Here is an 18,032-nt window from a genome sequence, read left to right on the forward strand (position 1 = left end):
AGCCAATCTCTGAAAATCTATCTTCAGGGAAGCCTATCCTGCCCTCAGCTAATAATGGAATCTTCTACTCTTCTTACCAGTCCATCCCCCACAGTTATTACCTTTTGTACCACTAGCCCCTCCCTCTTAGATTGTAAGCTCCAAGGAGCAGGGCCCTCCTATCCCTCTTGTATTAAATTGTATTGTTGCTGTATTGTCTCCCTTTATATTGTAAAGCGCTGAGCAAACTGTTGCCGCAATATAAATCCTGTATAATAATAATAATACAAAGAGAAAAAGCAAAGCAGCAGAGATGCAGCAGTTTATGTGACAAAAGGGAATTCGAGGACAGTGCTGCTCTAGTATCAGACTCCATGCAGTCTGTTCATTCTGAGCTTATTCTCTTGCAGCATAATGCTGTCTACCTCTTCACTTAAAAAATTATACTGATACTCATCAAAGGTTAATGTATTCAGTTTACTAACTCCCCCTCTACAGTAAAAAGTATGTTATCTGATTTATAATGCTGAAAATGAATTAGGAACATAGCAAAATGTATGAATAAAAATAGGTTGGGTCAGCCAGTTATTCCAAGTCTACTGTAGCCTGTTCTGTGGACTCCCATGGTATGCAGCATTAGCTGGAAGTGAAACAGTCCACCCTTGTCTAGCAGGCAGAATCATCCCCTCTAGGTTGAGGAAATATGTTAAAAGTGCACGTTGCTGTGGTGTGTACTGCTTTCACACAGGCAGACAACGCAGAAACCTGGCCTGCAGATGCCTTTCTCTGGTCTCTGACAGCCACACAGAGACCTTTGAACTTTCTATTTATATAGTGTTTAGAGAATTTGTGTCTCTTCCTGCACAACTGCCAGTTTGCAAAGCTGCACTGTAATGAGGCCACTTGCAAGACATTATATAGAAGTAAAACCAATCGATGTGATCTTCTGGCAGAACGAGATCCTTCCTCTCATTTAACAGTCGTTGATGCGGCTACAAGTTCTCATTTTGGTTTGAAAACCAAAAGACACTTTGGAAACAATTATGAGTTTTTGTTTATTTTGGATTGTTTATTTTGGGTTAATGTCATACAACTGTGTGGACTTCTCAGAACAGTCTCTTTTCTAGTGCTAATCCTTAAGAGCAGTTACATGTGGCAACCAATCAGAATTCATTTTGTACTGGGATAACTTAATGAGAGTACATTTTGATTGGTTGCTATGAGTTATCACATTTAGCCCCTATTCACACTTAGATGAGTGTAGCCAGGCGATCTACAGGCGATTTTTGTGCATCTGTACATCCCTGTTTTGCACATTTTTATGTGCGACTTGTATTACAGGAATGAAATTGCATGTTTTTGGTCCTATAGATTTTTAAATGTGAGCGTCTGAAAATTGCACTTGCTCCCATTAAAGTCTATTGGGACAATAATTTGCATATTTGCTCCAAAGACCTTCATGTACTTTTTCAGGCTTCACATGACAGGTGACACAATGCTTAGGTGTGAATGGGCCCATTTTATATAATGGGATTCCTCATCTTGAGCTTTGTAGCGTTTTTGGAATTGGGTGACAAAACGCTCAGGTGCAAAAAGAATTAGCACTTAAGAATAAGAACTCCTTAATGGGGAGTACAAATCACTCTGTAAAAAAATAAAAGTCAGCAAAAAAAAAACTGTAGCTACTGACTTTTAGAAAACAGCCACTTACCTGTCCCACGATCCTGCGGTGCCCCCCCCCCCGCAGCCCGTTTCACCGGCCGTCCTGTATTCCAGGCGCCAGCATCTTCAGTGTGGGCATCCGGCTGTGACAGCTTGCGGCTTCACGCGTGAGTAGCGCTGCGCATCCTGAATGGCCCCATCGTCTTCTGGGACCTGTCATGTGTCCCACAAGACTACGGGGAGGGAGGCTAGGAAGACAACTTCTGCTTCCGATCACCTAGGCGATCGCAGCGGAAGTGGGAGCAGGGGTACCTGTCATTTTCAGGTACCCGCTCCCCAAAGGTGCCAATCCTTAATGGGGAGCGTGGGACCAATTTTTAAAGTGGAACTTCCCCTTTTGAACAAAGCATGTCCTCTCTAGTGTGTACTTGTATCAATTAAGGGCACTAAGTTTAATTTCTGTCTGCTGCCTTGTTCCTCTGCTATTAGCATGAATCACTTCTGACAAGTTTTGACATCAAGAGAAAAATAGTGTCAGGGGAGGGACCGCCAGCAGATTAACAGTCTCATCTCTGTTACTGTAACTTGTGTGGAGGGGGGGTGTCTCTTCCCTCCAATCAGCTCTCAGAACTCTCCTCACTGAACTCTGAAGTGTAATTTCAGCTCTCCACGCCCTTTTTTCTGACATCTCAGATACACTTTATAAATTCAGCATTTTGAAAGGATGTAGAGCAAAGAAGACTGCAGACAGACAGGTACAACTTATGTAGGATGATTTGTTTCATCTCTGTGTATCACCTGAAGCCAGACATTTCACTGGGTATATGTAAGGGTTTACAACCACTTTAATGAATGACCGATTTATCACTGCACTGAAATTATTTCAGATCAATTTTGGATTCAAAACATTTCTATATACAGTAATCTGGGCCTGATGCCTGCATACATATCCTGAGTGCCCAAGGGTCTCATATGCAAATTTTGACCTAAACACCCCAAAGCCTGTCCCCTCACTATGCCCCCCAATGCAGAATATTGGCCTTATTCAGTAAAGCATTTTATTCTTTAACGCCAACTCAAACACACTGATCAATAGTAACCTATCAGAATCCATCTTTTACTGGTTTGACTACAACAGAATGTATTCTGTTTGGCAGTTTTAGATCTCTTATTTTCATCCTTGCATTCAACTTCTGCACCTGTCCACCAGTCTCTAAGGTTGATGCTATTCATTCTCTCACCTACTTACACTGGTGTATGAGATGAAGGCTATATAGCAGAGAATCATATGATAAGAGGCTGCTGTTCTGTCCTGAAGACTTGTAAGAAACCTTAAAAACCTGACTGTGCTTGACTTGATGAATCTCTCTTTGAAGGATATCTAAGGCTGCATTCACACTTGAGCGTTTTGTAGCTTGAAGCTCCAAAAAAGCTCAAATCTCAAAAATCAATTGTTCTTTATGGTGCCTGTTCACACCTGAACGCATGAACAGGAACCATAGAGAACACTTGATATTTTAAGTTTGAGCATTTTTGGAGCTTTGAACTTCAAGCTACAAAACTCTCAAGTGTGAAAGCAGCCTAAAAGCTTTCAAAGCCAAGGCTTCCATGCAATGCTGTAGGCTGCCATTGGCCAACTCCCAGAAGTGGCGATAGTTTTAGGGTAGCATCTGTTCTCTGCAGCCTCCAGCACAGCGTGGAAGCCTCAGCTGTCACAGGTAACTGTCATAACGAAGAGTGTGGGTACCATACAGCTGCTGTGAAGCTTTGAACTATATAAAGAAAGATTTGCTCCATAAAAGCTGATATATATTTATTCATTTGCAAACCAAATACGTTCTATATACCGTTTATATTCATACATACATTTAAAGGGGGGGGGGGATTTACTAAAACCAGTGCACTCAGAATCTGGTGTAGCCAACCGGCTTCTAAAGTCAGATTGTTCAATTAAGCTTTGGCAATAAAACCTGCAAGCTGATTGGTTTCTATGCAGAGCTGCACCAGATTTTGCACTCTCCAGTTATAGTAAATCTCCCCATAGTTTCTAAGGGTAGACAGCACCAAGAAAGTGTAATAATCCATGCATAGTGTCCCCGAAAACTGTCAAAATAAACAAAATGTGGGTTGCAGCACAGAGAACATTATTTATTGTATTTTGGGACTCAACAGTAATCCAGCAATGTTTTAGGCATCCCTGTCCTTTATAAAGCCAATCATACAATACAAATAGTTAGCATATAAGACATATAAAACTGAAAGTGACAATGAAGGGATACAAAACAATTATTGGATAACACAAGAAAATCAATAAGATAGTTACAACATTGTGCAGCAGGGTCTCAGAGGAAGTCATATCTAGGAAGAACCGACTGACTGCTCTTGTATCAGTGGTCACACCAGCTGCATAATGTTACAGCTGGTGTGACCTTTTATGATTTTTTGTGTCACCCAATGATTACTTTGTATCAATTCCTTGTTACTCCAAGATTCACATGTTAGGCTCCATGTACACGGGACACTTCAGAACAATGGAAACGGACTGCTGGAAAACAAAAGTTAAAAAACGTCTGTTTAGCCTCGTTTGCATATCGCGTTTTTGCGTTTAGAAGCGTTTTTTAAAGATAACCTCAGGAGACCTTCCAAAATGCCCAGAACGCACTAAAAAACAGTAAAAAATTTACTATTTCAGACATTTTGATAGAAATAGAGAGAGCAGAAGCAGAGAGAGCAGTATGTGTTGAGATTACCGGTCTTTTTTTTTTTGTGGTGATTGGATGTGTTCCAGCTCATTTCTGTGCAGAAGTTATTGCAGCAGTGTCTGAGGTTTTGCATGAAAGAAAATATGTTAAAGTACCAAAGTGTACCAGGCCCATTTGAGTACCGGGAAAATGCTTTGCATGCATTTTTCATGATGAAAAAAGGCTCTGGACAGCATCTGGAAATGGAAGAGTTAAAATAATTTTTCAGACGCAAACGCTTATAAACGCAGTTAGCTGCGTTTACAAGCGTTTGGAACACTGATAAAATCTACTCCAGAACGCAAGTTTTCTGCATTCAAAAAAATGACTGTAAACTCAACTGCCTGTAAACGACTATAAACGTCTATGTGTACATGAACACATAGGAAAACATTAGGGAGAGTTCAGGGGCTGCTGAAAAAAACACTGAACAGCTCCTGAACGTCAGTTTATCAGATGCAGTGTACATGAGTCCTTATGTTAACTATTTATATTGTATGATTAGTCTGATAAAGTGCAGGGATGCCTGAAATGTTGCTGGATTATTGTTGAACCTAGGCCTGGTACACACGATGAGAAAATCAGATGAATGATCGCCTGTTCTTTTTTGGATGCTAGTCTCACATTGAAAATGAAGTGGTTACTAAAGTGATGAAAATTCTCATACGAAAAATAACTTTAGAAGTGATGTAATGTATTGCATTGTAATGTTTATTTTCATTTCTTAACATGCGTGGTCTTGGTCTTCTGTTTTTTTTTTCAAACAAATACTGTACTGATTAACCACTGGCCCTCCAGAGGATTTAAACCTTGTGTGCTTGTCCCTTCAGATAAATAAGCGTGATCAGATCTTGAAAGCTGTGATTATCAATTGCTTTGAATGTGGTATTTTTTGTCCAATTTTTCATCTTGTGTACTAGGCAAAGGAGTACATTCACACCTGAATAGTAGCAACCAGAGGCAACCACCAACAAGAATCAGTAGATTTTTCCCAAGAGGTTGTAAATGCTGAATGCACACACTGCGTACAACCAACAGAAGCTGTCAGCGGCGGCTGTCAGATTTGTACTCTGCACACATCAGGGGCCGGTGCCCCAAATGTTCACATACAACTACTCATCTAGGCAGACAGCCTCTGACCGACCCTTCTGCATAGAAACCAATCAGCTTCCAGGTTTCATTGCCAAAGCTTCATTGAACAAGCTGAGGTTAGAAGCTGATTGGTTTCTATGCAGAAGGGAGTCTGATTTTGGACTCTCCAGCTTTAGTAAATAAACCCCTGTGCATCCAGGGTCAGCGTTTCTGCAGAGATCTGTATGCACAAAAATGGACACAGCTAATCAACCAGTTTGTATGTGGCTATAGGAAGTGGCATTCCACAGACACTCACCCATGTAAATGTAGCCTTTCTGTATATAGTCTTTTTTCAGCAGGAACGAGGAGGAACGCACTGAATGTATGTAATGCCAAGGGGTGCTGGGGCACGAAGGAGGGTCTATTGTTGCTGAAGGGGATCTATTTTTGTGAGGGGGGTCTATTGTTGCTGGGGAGGTCTATTATTGCTGGTGGATAATCTATTGTTGGTGTGAGTCTTATGTTGTTGGGGGGGTCAGTTGTTGCTGGGAGGGATCTACTGTTGAGGGAGGGGTCTACTGTTGCTGATGCTGGCTGTGGGGAGATCTGTTGTTGCTGCTTGTGGTCTATTGTTGCTGGAGGGTATTTTATTGTGAGTGGTCCACTGTTGCTGGGGAATCTATTGTTGCTGGGAGGGGAGGCATTATTGCTGGCTGAGGTTGCTCAGAAGTGGGTAGAGGTGGAGACAAGGGGTTACTTGGAAAGGTAGAGTTCCTGTACCTATTCTCTGAGGGAAAAAAAAGTAATACATACAGTATCTCCCAGAAGTGAGTACACCCCTCACATTTTTGTAAATATTTTATATCTTTTCATGTGACAACACTGAAGAAATGATACTTTGCTACAATGTAATGTGGTGAGTGTACAGCTTGTATAACAGTGTAACTTTTTTGTCCCCTCAAAATAACTCAACACAGCCATTAATGTCTAAACCACTGGCAACAAAAGTGAAAATGTCCAAATTGGGCCCAATTAGCCATTTTGCCTCCCAGGTGTCATGTGACTCATTAGTGTTACAAGGTCTCAGGTGTGAATGGGGAGCAGGTGTGTTACATTTGGTGTTATCGCTCTCACTCTCTCATACTGGTCACTGGAAGTTCAACATGGCACCTCATGGCAAAGAACTCTCTGAGGATCTGAAAAAAAGAATTGTTGCTCTACATAAAGATGGCCTAGGCTATAAGAAGTTGCCAAAACCCTAAAATTGAGCTGCAGCACGGTGGCCAAGACCATACAGTGCTTTAACAGGACAAGTTCCACTCAGAACAGGCCTTGCCATGGTCAACAAAAGAAGTTGAGCGCACATGCTCAGCATCATATTCAGAGGTTGTTTTTGGGAAATAGACGTATGAGTGCTGCCAGCATTGCTGCAGAGGTTGAAGGGGTGGGGGTCAGCCTGTCAGTACTCAGACCATACGCTGCACACTGCATCAAATTGGTCTGCATGGCTGTCGTCCCAGAAGGAAGCCACTTCTAAGAGTTTGCTGAAGACAAGCAGACTAAGGACATGGATTACTGGAACCATGTCCTGTGGTCTGATGAGACCAAGATAAACTCTGGTGAACTCCTTGCCCAAGAGGGTTAAGGCAGTGCTGGAAAATAATGGTGGCCACACAAAATATTGACACTTTGGGCCCAATTTGGACATTTTCACTTAGGGGTGTACTCTTTTGTTGCCAGCAGTTTAGACATTAATGGCTGTGTGTTGAGTTATTTTGGGGGGACAGCAAATTTACACTGTTATACTGTACGCTCACTACTTTACATTGTAAGTGTAATTTCTTCAGTGTTGTCACAGAAAAAGATATAATAAAATATTTACATAAAAATACAAAAATGTGAGGGGTGTACTCACTTCTGGGAGATACTGTATATATATATATATATATATATATATATATATATATATATAGATAGATATATAGATATGTGGGGCAGCACAGTGGCTAAATGGTTCGCACGTCCGCCTGGCTAGGGTTGCTGGTTCGAATCCCAACCCCGGCACCACCTGCCTAGAGTTTGCATGTTCTCCCTGTGACTGCGGGGATTTCCTCTGGGTACTCCGGTTTCCTCCCACACTCCAAAGACATGCTGGTAGGTTAATTGGCTCCTGTCTAAATTGGCCCTAGTATGTGTATGTATGAATATGAGTTAGGGACTTTAGATTGTACACCCCTTGAGGGTTAGGGACTGATGTGAATGTACAATATATGTATGTAAAGCGCTACGTAAATTGACAGCGCTATATAAGTACCTTAAATAAATTATATATATATAGTTGCTTATAGTATGTTAGTATGTCAACGAATCCTAAATGCATCTCAAACTGATGTCAGACTTAGCTGAAAAATGAGCCCTTTCAATGCGTTTTACTTTTTTCTGCCTGAGTATACAAGCCCTAACAATTCATTAAGGGAAGCAAATGACCCTTTGATTTCATCACACAACACACAATGGTATCATTACATTAGCTAACATGTTATTATATTGCAGCCACTAATTTGATTATTTTATCTATCCATGAGCACAAATTATCTTTCAGTACTGACCATTCCAAGTGTTTCAGGTGACTGACCATGTACTTAAGCAAATATCAGATCACAGCATGATAAGCTAAATGTTTTTCTCAGTATTTGTTAGGCTAAGATATTATATGTAGAAACCTTCTAAAAATGCCTGACCATTATCTGCAATGCCCATGTGCACACTGTTGGGGTTAAAGTGTTAGTAAAGTCTTTTTGTATACTTTTACATATAGGTAAGCCTATAATAAAGCTTACCTGTAGGTTAAAAGAATAACCCTTAAACGTGCACCGTTTATGAGATATTCGTTCTTTTTGAGAGCCGGCACATACACTCTGAGGGAACAGCATACCTGTGCCATTCCCTCAGAGCACTGTGCCATGTCCTGGAATTCCCACACATGTGACGTCATTACGGATCATCCAGTCAAATGGCTGGAGCTCATGAACCCGGAAGGAAGACTGGGTGACGATGGAAGCCTCTGCAACGATGACAGTGCACTGCTAGAGGTCTTCGTTGTAAGGTAAGTCCTTCATACGATGCATAGTAGCACATTATGACGTTACCTTGCAAGGGATTTTTTTTTGTTAATAGGTGTGGTTTACTACCCTTTTAAAGTATATTAAAGGAATGTATAGGTAATTTGTACATAGTGTATATATCATGGTCAGAGCTGAAAAAACATATACATACATCTAAAAATATTTTAGTCAGGTGCACATTAATTTTTAGCATTCTTGTCAATGAGAAGGTATAGCTTCAGGCGCCTGTTCAGGTGTTCTGGGATCTCAGTTTGCTCCTTTGTTGTACAGCTTGTTGTTTGTAGCTAGTTTTGTAAACAAGTGAATTAGAGCAGTGGCATCACTTTCAGTTCAGTCCCAAGCGTCAGTTAGAAAAATCACAGCCAAAGGAGAGGAAGCTCTGCTGCTCAGCCATGCTGTCACTTCAGCTAATCACAGTACTCTGGGAATCCTTTGTCATGTATTTAATATTTGATTGTAAAAAAAAGATAATAAAAAGATACAAAACAGTTAAAAAAAGTAAAGAAGTGAAAAGAGCTTCACCAATCCATGTTAAAAGCTTATCCTCCTCAGCACATGTAGCCAAATCAAAAAACAATGCCAAATGCTATAAACATTACACCGTGAAGTTTAATTGTTGTAGTAGGCTTCCAAAACGCTCCCCGTGATAAGGCGCACCTTACTGATGCATTTCCCTCTGACTGGACTCATTTGAAGAGGTTTCCTTTACGAAAAAGCCCAATCGGGATGAAACATGTCAGAGAGGTGTGGTATAGGGTGGGGACTATGTCGAAAGCCAATTACATCGTTTAAACTTCACGCTGTGACTTTTATGGAGCGCAGCCTTGTCTCTTAAGTTTAAAATGTATTTAAAAAGGTAAAATAAAACTGCCATTAAAGTTTGACTTTAAAGTGATTTTTACCACTTTGATGTTTATATATGCAACTGACAACCATTATGTAGATAAAGTGGCCATAAGAAAAGTTACATAACCATCTGGCTGGCACATGATGAACAATCATTTCTAGACAATTTATAGACCCTTAGACCAAAGTGCAGATGACCCTATATAGTGTTGAAAAATTACCAAATTTCCTGCAGCAGTATTTCCACAGCCAGACTGTCTTGTGTATAAAAAAAATGGTAAAGTATAAAGAAGAACCCAATGCATTGCAGCTTGCATCCATTCAAGTTTATTCAACAAGATAAAGAATACATCTTTTAGTAAAAAGTTATTATCTGTAAACCAAAGTCCAACTGGCTGTTACTGGTTATTTTATTTTGCACATCACTGAAAACGCCCATTAAAATAATACACTGACAATAAAATCCAGAATATGTGTATCCATATAAAACTATCAAGCCTACATCTTAGGGTCCATGCACACTGGCTTTAAAAAGGCAGTGCTCTTGGCATAAAAAAAAACACTTATATTTGAGCATTTTTTTTGACTCGCGTTTAGCAGCGTTTAGGAACATATAGCAGCTTTTAGGAGCATTTAGCATTTTTTTCTGCCAGAAATCCGCTCTCTAAAAACGCAAAACAGAAGGGTTTTTATTCTGCCTCTAAACACTGGGCTTAAAATATGCCTCTTCACTACCTAATGTACATGGACACATAGGATAATATTAGTTGTTTCTACAGGCAAAACACTAAACTCCTCTAGGAACAGTGTTTTTTAAGCCAGTGTGCATGGACCCGTAGCCTCCCTGGCAGTCTGATTATGTCAGTATTTCTGTGCTCAAAGCGGTACATTTTTTTGCAAGGTTTTTTTTTCCATTGTAGGCCTGTAATTTTTAGGAATAATTCACTGAAATCTGTCTGAACAAGAGTCTAGTAAACATCCCGGGTATGTTAAAATTTGAAACACAAAATCATAAATTATAATTTAATAAATAATCATAAAAAATTATAATATTAAATTTAATTCAATAATATAATCAAACCAAAAACACTGAAATTTGAAATATAGCGCCAATTTCGCACATCACTGAGCAAAGTCGCAAAATCGTTTTCAGTGTCTGATGACAAATTTCCCCACAAATCATTATCACTCAATTCTGCAAGTGGTTCTAATTTACTATCGCTGTTTTCTAGCTGGTCTAAAACTGCTTTTGACCTAAAGGGACACTTTTTGGACGCCATGGACATTTCTCAATTTCCAGGCAGAAAGAACGGTAAAAATGCAGGCAGGGCACAGGACAAAGCACTAGGGACAAAATGTATGTGAAATGGTTTGATACAGTAATGTTTTACTATGTGATTTTAGTCTATTTTGTGAATGTCACTTTTTCACATTTTTAAATTTCCCGCCGTTCCTTCCCCCGTACGTCCCGACGTCGCAGGGAACGGAACCCAGAAGACAGATGCCTACATCCGCCGGAGGACATTGCCGGGGACACTGCAGGGGGGACATCGCGGGAGCGCAGGACAAGGTAAGTGAAGAAGAGATCCCGAAGCAGCACTGCAGGGTATCCCCGAGTGTAGCTCGGGGTTACCGCTTGTGGTGCTGAAACTTTAGCCCGAGCTACACTCGGGAATACCTCCAGGGAGGTTAAAGTAGAACTTCACTCGCTCAATCAAGATTGACTATTTCTAAACTATATGCTGCTAGCATCAGTAAATAGATAGGAAAATATAGCATATTTAATTGTTTTATACTTTTTTTTTACATTTCTTTAGTTACTTCCTGGTTTCCCAGCCTAGGCAAATGATGTCATACATCCTAGGAGTCTTCAGGAGGGGAGGGGAGGATTTCTCAGCTAAGCACACCATCCTGCCTGCATGCCTGTGCTAAGTGTAGATGGATTCCAGGAAGTAAATGATACATGAATCATTTGCCCTTACTCAACATGGCCTTGGCGAGAAATGCTAGGGGTGTTTTTTGAAGTGATTCATCAGCAAAATATAGCGTGGAGACATGGATTGATGCTGAGTTTGCTTTCAGCCTGGGTTCACACTTCTGCTTTGCGGCATATTTCTTGTGATTTGCACAGGAACCACATCACATTCCTGTGCAAATCACATGCAAATTCGGTGCGGTGCGGTATGGCTCAAATTGCACTGCATCCACACCAAAAAGGTGCAGGACCCTTTTTTTGGTCTGCACTAGAATTGGATCACATGGATATTCACACCCATACGATCTGATTCTGCACATCGCAGCACGTTTTGAAAACCAAACCAATGGGTGTTGTTAACCTAACATACACATCCGCAGCGGTTTGCATGAATGGGGTGTGATTGTGATGTGGTGCAGAATTCGCACAGAAATCGCTGCAAATTCCGCACAGCATCAGTGTGAACCCAGGCTGAATATTAAAAATAAATGAAATAGCGCTTTTGGTTTGTGGTGCTCAGATACAGTGTAGACAGAAAGCAATGTGCTAGGTTTGGCAAACCTTAGCAACCAATCACAATTCATCACTTGCTCATCTAGCTTCAGCAGACTGAAATCCAATTGGTAGCTGTGGGTTCCCATACTTTGCACACATCATTGCTCAGTGCTTGCCTTATTAATTAGGCCCGTAAGTCCCTGCTGGGCGTGCTGAGAAATAGAAAAGCACAGAATTCTGTTCATGGGATTCAAGAAATTGCAATTACGTTGGCTAATGTAATGATTTTGGTGCAGAATTTACACAGATACCTCCTTGCATCTAATAGATATTACACCTGCTTAGATAAGCAAAACCAGCTCATTGTCGACCCTAAAATGTATTAAGATGAAATCAGAAGTTGCACACTACAGTATACAAAGTGAGTTTGCAGACGGTTTTTGTGAGTAGTTAAAGAGGCCTTAAAACTTTACAATACAGTCAGTGAAGGTCACAGATGGGTTTCGAAAATAACAAATCTTAGAGAAAACTGCAGAATCTAAGGCACAAAAAAAAATGAAAGCAATAAAGACCATACCAGCTTGTGGTAATACACACAGGAGCAGCATGCTAAATGGTTAAATAGAAGCTTTGATGAGGATCAATGAATTCAGAAAAGACATGTTCGATGTCCTTACAAATAAATAGCACTCGCAGCATTACTGGAGCATTATGGTAATGAGAGACAGTGATTTCAACAGCCAGCGCTTATTTGTTATCTATATATACAGTGATCGCAGGAGCATATTTCTTGCTACAGTCACTAAGTCAACACAATAAAACAATGACACTCCACTTGGACCATAAACAATACAGTCGTGAGTGGGGAAAGAATGCAGAGGGCTATCCTGCCAGATAGGCTCAGTAATGAATTACATTGCCATATACTCACAATACCTACTGAATAAATGATCTGCTAGGTTGATGGAGCACATTGTATGCCAAAACTAACGTTTATTGCTGGAACTTTGCAGTATATTAGACAGCATTATATCACGTAATAAAATATTGGGATATAATCAATGTCCTCACTGAAAACAGCAAACACAAACAATGGGATCCAGTCCAACTCCAAGCTGCAAACAATAAATGCATATAGCAATACATAAAAATAGCATATTGTAAAATAATGAAGCCTGAAATATAAATGATATGGATTGATATTTTATCATCTGTAGGATGACTTTGTTTCTGTTTACAAAGAATGAATGTCAATGAAAAGATACACAAAAGATATGTCATAAATGCCTACTATAATCAGAGCTTATCAATGAAAGGTATGGGGGAAATGTGAAACAAACATAACCTAACATGCTTTATAGGAGACATCATTAATCTTACTTAATAAATCCGGCCAAAGTGCCACACAAAGAACGATCACCAGGGACAATCACAATTCACTTTCCAGAGTCAGACCACTGAAACAAAATTTCTGATTGGTTGTTACAGGTTGCGACAATGTACAAATTGATTTTAGCCTTAGTAAATCAGCCCAAATGAATGACATTACCAACGTCAGCATCAGACCGCAAGCATGGAAATCCATTCACTATAACCGACCATCCCCATCGCAATGCGTTAATCAGATAACTGATTTTTTTTTTCCACATTAATTCTGTTAAATAATAAACTCTGTATCCTCTGGTCTTTTTTTAATTAAATCAAGAGGAGGAGCACGTGAATTCACAGCTATGCAAAAGCCATTCAATCCATTTACCTGACAACACACAGTGCTGGCATCTCAAACATTTCAACAACCTGTCAAGCAGCCCTTCAAAGGGGAAACGTGCACACTTTACAAGAAGTTTTTCAGATGCTCATTTTCAGATGGACAAAAAGGATGAGGTGATGACCATTTCTACAGGGCAGCTGCTGTGCAACTCTGACCCTTCACATCATCCAACAAATACTTCCTACAATCGAAGGAATACACACAGTGAACAGAGCTAGACATATTTACAAATATACATCACGTTTAATAAATAACATGCAACTGTGTTATAAAAATTGCCAATCACTCATAATAAACCAACAGACTGCTGTTGCAAAAAAAAAAAAAAATCTAATCAATAGCTCAAGTCAAGTCTTTTAAAGTGTAATAAAAGGTCTGCTAACACGTTAAAGACTGCGCCATTGACTGAACGATTATAAGTACATTAGACACACTGATGTATGAGTGTATTTTAGTAATTACTGAGTTCATTCACAGCAGCCTGTATGATGATGAGTAAAATAGAAAGAATATGTAATATTCTAAATATTATAGACAAGATTATATAAAAAAAACACTAAAATATTTAAAAATATAAAATGTTAATATATATATATATATATATATATATATATACACACATATCTAAAAGTATTTATTAATATATACACATCTAAAATATTTGTTAGTACATATGTACATATCAATATAAAAATTATATAATGAATACACAATTATATAAAAAAACCTCTAAAAATATTTATTAATATATAAAAATATAAAATGTTTAAATAGACATATAATAATAAATACATACATATATATTCATAAATATTTTAAGTGTTTATACATCAATAAACACTTTAGTTGCTTACATACATATCTAAAATATTTATTGATATATAAACATCTAAAATATGTATTAATAAAATATTATATGTATATATATATAACTAATGAACAATATATTAAAATATAAAATGTTTAATAAATAAAATGTTTATAAATAAAAGGCTATAAAATAATATATATAAAAGTATACAATGTTCAATAATATGTAAAAATTAAAAAATGGAGAAAATGTATTGAGTAATATATAAAGTATAATATATCAATAACCTAAAATGCCCTATAGGTCAGACAGAGAAGACCCAGCGAATCTTGCTGACAGCCCCCTACGTGCAGAGAGCCGATGCCCCCCTAGGTACAAAGAGCCGGCTGCTGCCCAGGTTGAAGCCATTGACGTGCTCCCTTGTAATGGCATCTGGAAAACTTAGCCCATGGCTTTGAATAGCTCCGAGCTGCCACCAGCAGCACATCATCACATGAGAAGGAAGAGGCAGAGGGATCGCGGGGAAGCAGCTCAGTGACAGCTCGTACACACCAGGTAGATCCGGGAAACTCGTGGAAGTGTGCCGGGCACAGCTGATGCCAAGCCGGAGCTGGGCTCCTCCATAGGGGCACCGCTGGGGGATGTGACACCTAACAAAAGGTAAAATCAGGACAGAAGGAGAATTCCTACCATTGCTGATCCAGGTCCCAGTCCCGGAAAAAGTCGAATAGATCCATAGCAGTGGAGGGTCAGGAGTGGTGCGGGCACAGCCGGGGCCGGGGATCGCACAGTGCCAGTGTCCGCCCCGCTCCGGCTCTACACGGGGAGAAGGCTGCGAGCTCCGGCTGCCTGGCTGGCTGGACGAGGCAACAGCAGCAGCAGCTCAGCAGCATCACAGTGCGAGAGAGAGACGGAGCGAGCCAGAGACATGGGGGGAGGAGCCAAGGAAGCCACAAGCCACGACATGGAGCCAGCCAGTGATCAGGCCCGGGATCTGCTGCCTGCTCCACCTATGGCACCGGGAGCCCGGCTCGGCGGACCAGACTCAGCGCGGAGTCCCACGTGTGCCGCTCGCTGGGGATCCCCCGCACTGTCCCTGGAAGATCCCACGCACTGTCCCTGGAAGATCCCCACACAGTCTCTGGAAGATCCCCACACTATCCCTGGAAGATCCCTATACAATCTCTGGAAGATCCCCCATACTGTCCCTGGAAGATCCCCCACACTGTCCCTGGAAGATCCCCACACAGTCTCTGGAAGACCCCCGCACTGTCTCTGGAAGAACCCCACGCTATCCTTGGAAGACCCCCGCACTATCCTTGGAAAACCCCCACTCTGTCTCTGGAAGACCCCCCCCGCACTGTCCCTGGAAGACCTCCACACTGTCCTTGGAAGACCCCCGCACTGTCTCTGGAAGATCCCCGCACTTACCCTGGGAGACCCCCACACTGTCTCTGGGAGATCCCTGCACTGACCCCGGAAGACCCCAACACTCTCTGGAAGACCCTTGCACTGTCCCTGGAAGACCCCCACACTGTCCCTGGACGATCCCTGCATTGTCCTTGGAAGATCACCACACTGTCTCTGATAGACCACCGCAATGTCCCTGGAAGGTCCCCACACTGTCCCTGGAAGATCCCCACATGGTCCTTGGAAGATCCCCACACTGTTCCTGGAAGATCCCCCGCACTGTCCCTGGAAGATCCCCACACTATCCCTGGAGGATCCCCACACAGTCTCTGGAAGACCCCCGCATTGTCTCTGGAAGATCCTCCGCACTGTCCCTGGAAGATCCCCGCACTATCCCTGGAAGATCCCCATACAGTCTCTGGAAGACCCCCGCACTGTCTCTGGAAGACCCCCACATTATCCTTGGAAGACCCCCGCACTATCCTTGGAAGACCCCCCACACTGTCTCTGGAAGACCCCCGCACTGTCCCTGGAAGACCCCTGCACTGTCTCTGGAAGACCCCTGCACTGTCCTTGGAAGGCCCCTGCACTGTCCCTGGAAGATCCCCGCACTGCCTCTGGGAGATCCCTGCACTGACCCCGGAAGACCCCCACACTGTCTCTGGAAGACCCCTGCACGGACCCTGGGAGACCCCCACACTGTCTCTGGGAGATCCCTGCACTGACCCAGGAAGACCCCTGCACTGTTTCTGGAAGACCCCTGCACTGTCCCTGGACGATCCCGGTATTGTCCTTGGAAATTCCCTGTACTGTCCCTGATAGACCCCCACACTGTCCCTGGAAGATCCCTGCACTGTCCCTGGAAGATCCCTGCATTGTCCTTGGAAGATCCCCGCACTGTCCCTGATAGACCACCACACTGTCCCTGATAGACCACCACACTGTCCCTGATAGACCACCGCAATGTCCCTGGAAGATCCCCACACTGTCCCTGATAGACCACCACACTGTCCCTGATAGACCAACGCAATGTCCCTGGAAGATCCCCACACTGTCCCTGGAAGATCCCCACATTGTCCTTGGAAGATCATCACACTGTCCCTGGAAGATCCCTGCATTGTCCTTGGAAGATCACCGCACTGTCCCTGGAAGATCCCTGCACTGTCCCTGGAAGATCCCTGCACTGTCCCTGATAGACCACCACACTGTCCCTGATAGACCACCACACTGTCCCTGATAGACCACCGCAATGTCCCTGGAAGATCCCTGCAATGTCCCTGGAAGATCCCCACATTGTCCCTGGAAGATCCCCACACTGTCCCTGGAAGATCCCTGCATTGTCCCTGGAAGATCCCTGCATTGTCCTTGGAAGATCCCCGCACTGTCCCTGGAAGATCCTTCACATCCAACAATGGTCTCATTCCTCTGCATTTCATTTAATGTAGGAGAACAATGATTTCTCTGGAGCTGCTGTGGGAATCCACAATGATTATCACTGTTGTGGAATAACAAAACTATTGGAATCCCTCTAGAGTGCTACTAAACCTAAAAACAACAATGTAATAGAATTTGCTCAACAATTCTTAGACTGCCTTAGTTTTCTTTTTTTTCCCGGGTGATCCAGCTAGCAAGTCTGTCATTTTTCAGCTTCCTTTAGCCCGAGTTCACACTGATGCGGTGCGGCACATCACATGTGATTCACAGAGGAACCGCACCGTATTCCTGTGCAAATCACATGCGATTTCTGTGCGTTGTGATTTGAGCCATACATTTTGCAGCACATCCGCACCAAAAAAACGCAGGACCCTTTTTCTGTCCGCACCAGAATCAGATCGCGGGGATTCGTTAACTTAAAATACACACACGCAGTGGTTCGTATGAACGGGGTGTGATTCTGATGCGGTGCAGAAATCGCACATAAAACGCTGTGAATTCCAGACAGCATCAGTGTGAACCCAGACGTAAAGCTGAAAGCTAGCCATAGACTGATTTTTTTAGTTTTCCAATTTTTACTGATGGAAAAAAAAAACAGATTCCCCCGTCCACACAATGGAGGTGGATGAAGGAATCCTACTGGCTGTGCCATTGTGTTCAGGCAGTAGGGAGTCCTCTGCTTTCAGAATTTACTGATCAGCTCTGCAGC

General features: G+C 41.9%; 1 protein-coding gene across 1 annotated transcript in view; it reads right to left on the reverse strand.

Moving 5' to 3' along the window:
* The window catches only part of AFF2 (ALF transcription elongation factor 2), a 759,231-nt gene extending 743,786 nt beyond the window's left edge, over nt 1-15,445 (reverse strand). Inside the window, exon 1 of the mRNA XM_089684953.1 lies at nt 15,170-15,445. Coding sequence (XP_089541079.1) covers nt 15,170-15,216 — 47 coding nt within the window. The 5' untranslated portion in view covers nt 15,217-15,445. The remainder of the gene's footprint in view (nt 1-15,169) is intronic.
* Between the last annotated feature and the right edge of the window lie 2,587 nt (nt 15,446-18,032).

This window comes from Staurois parvus, unplaced genomic scaffold (assembly GCF_062004578.1).
Source record: "Staurois parvus isolate SC_StPar_1 unplaced genomic scaffold, SC_StPar_1.0 ptg000361l, whole genome shotgun sequence".
In the NCBI taxonomy this organism is placed as follows: Eukaryota; Metazoa; Chordata; class Amphibia; order Anura; family Ranidae; genus Staurois; species Staurois parvus.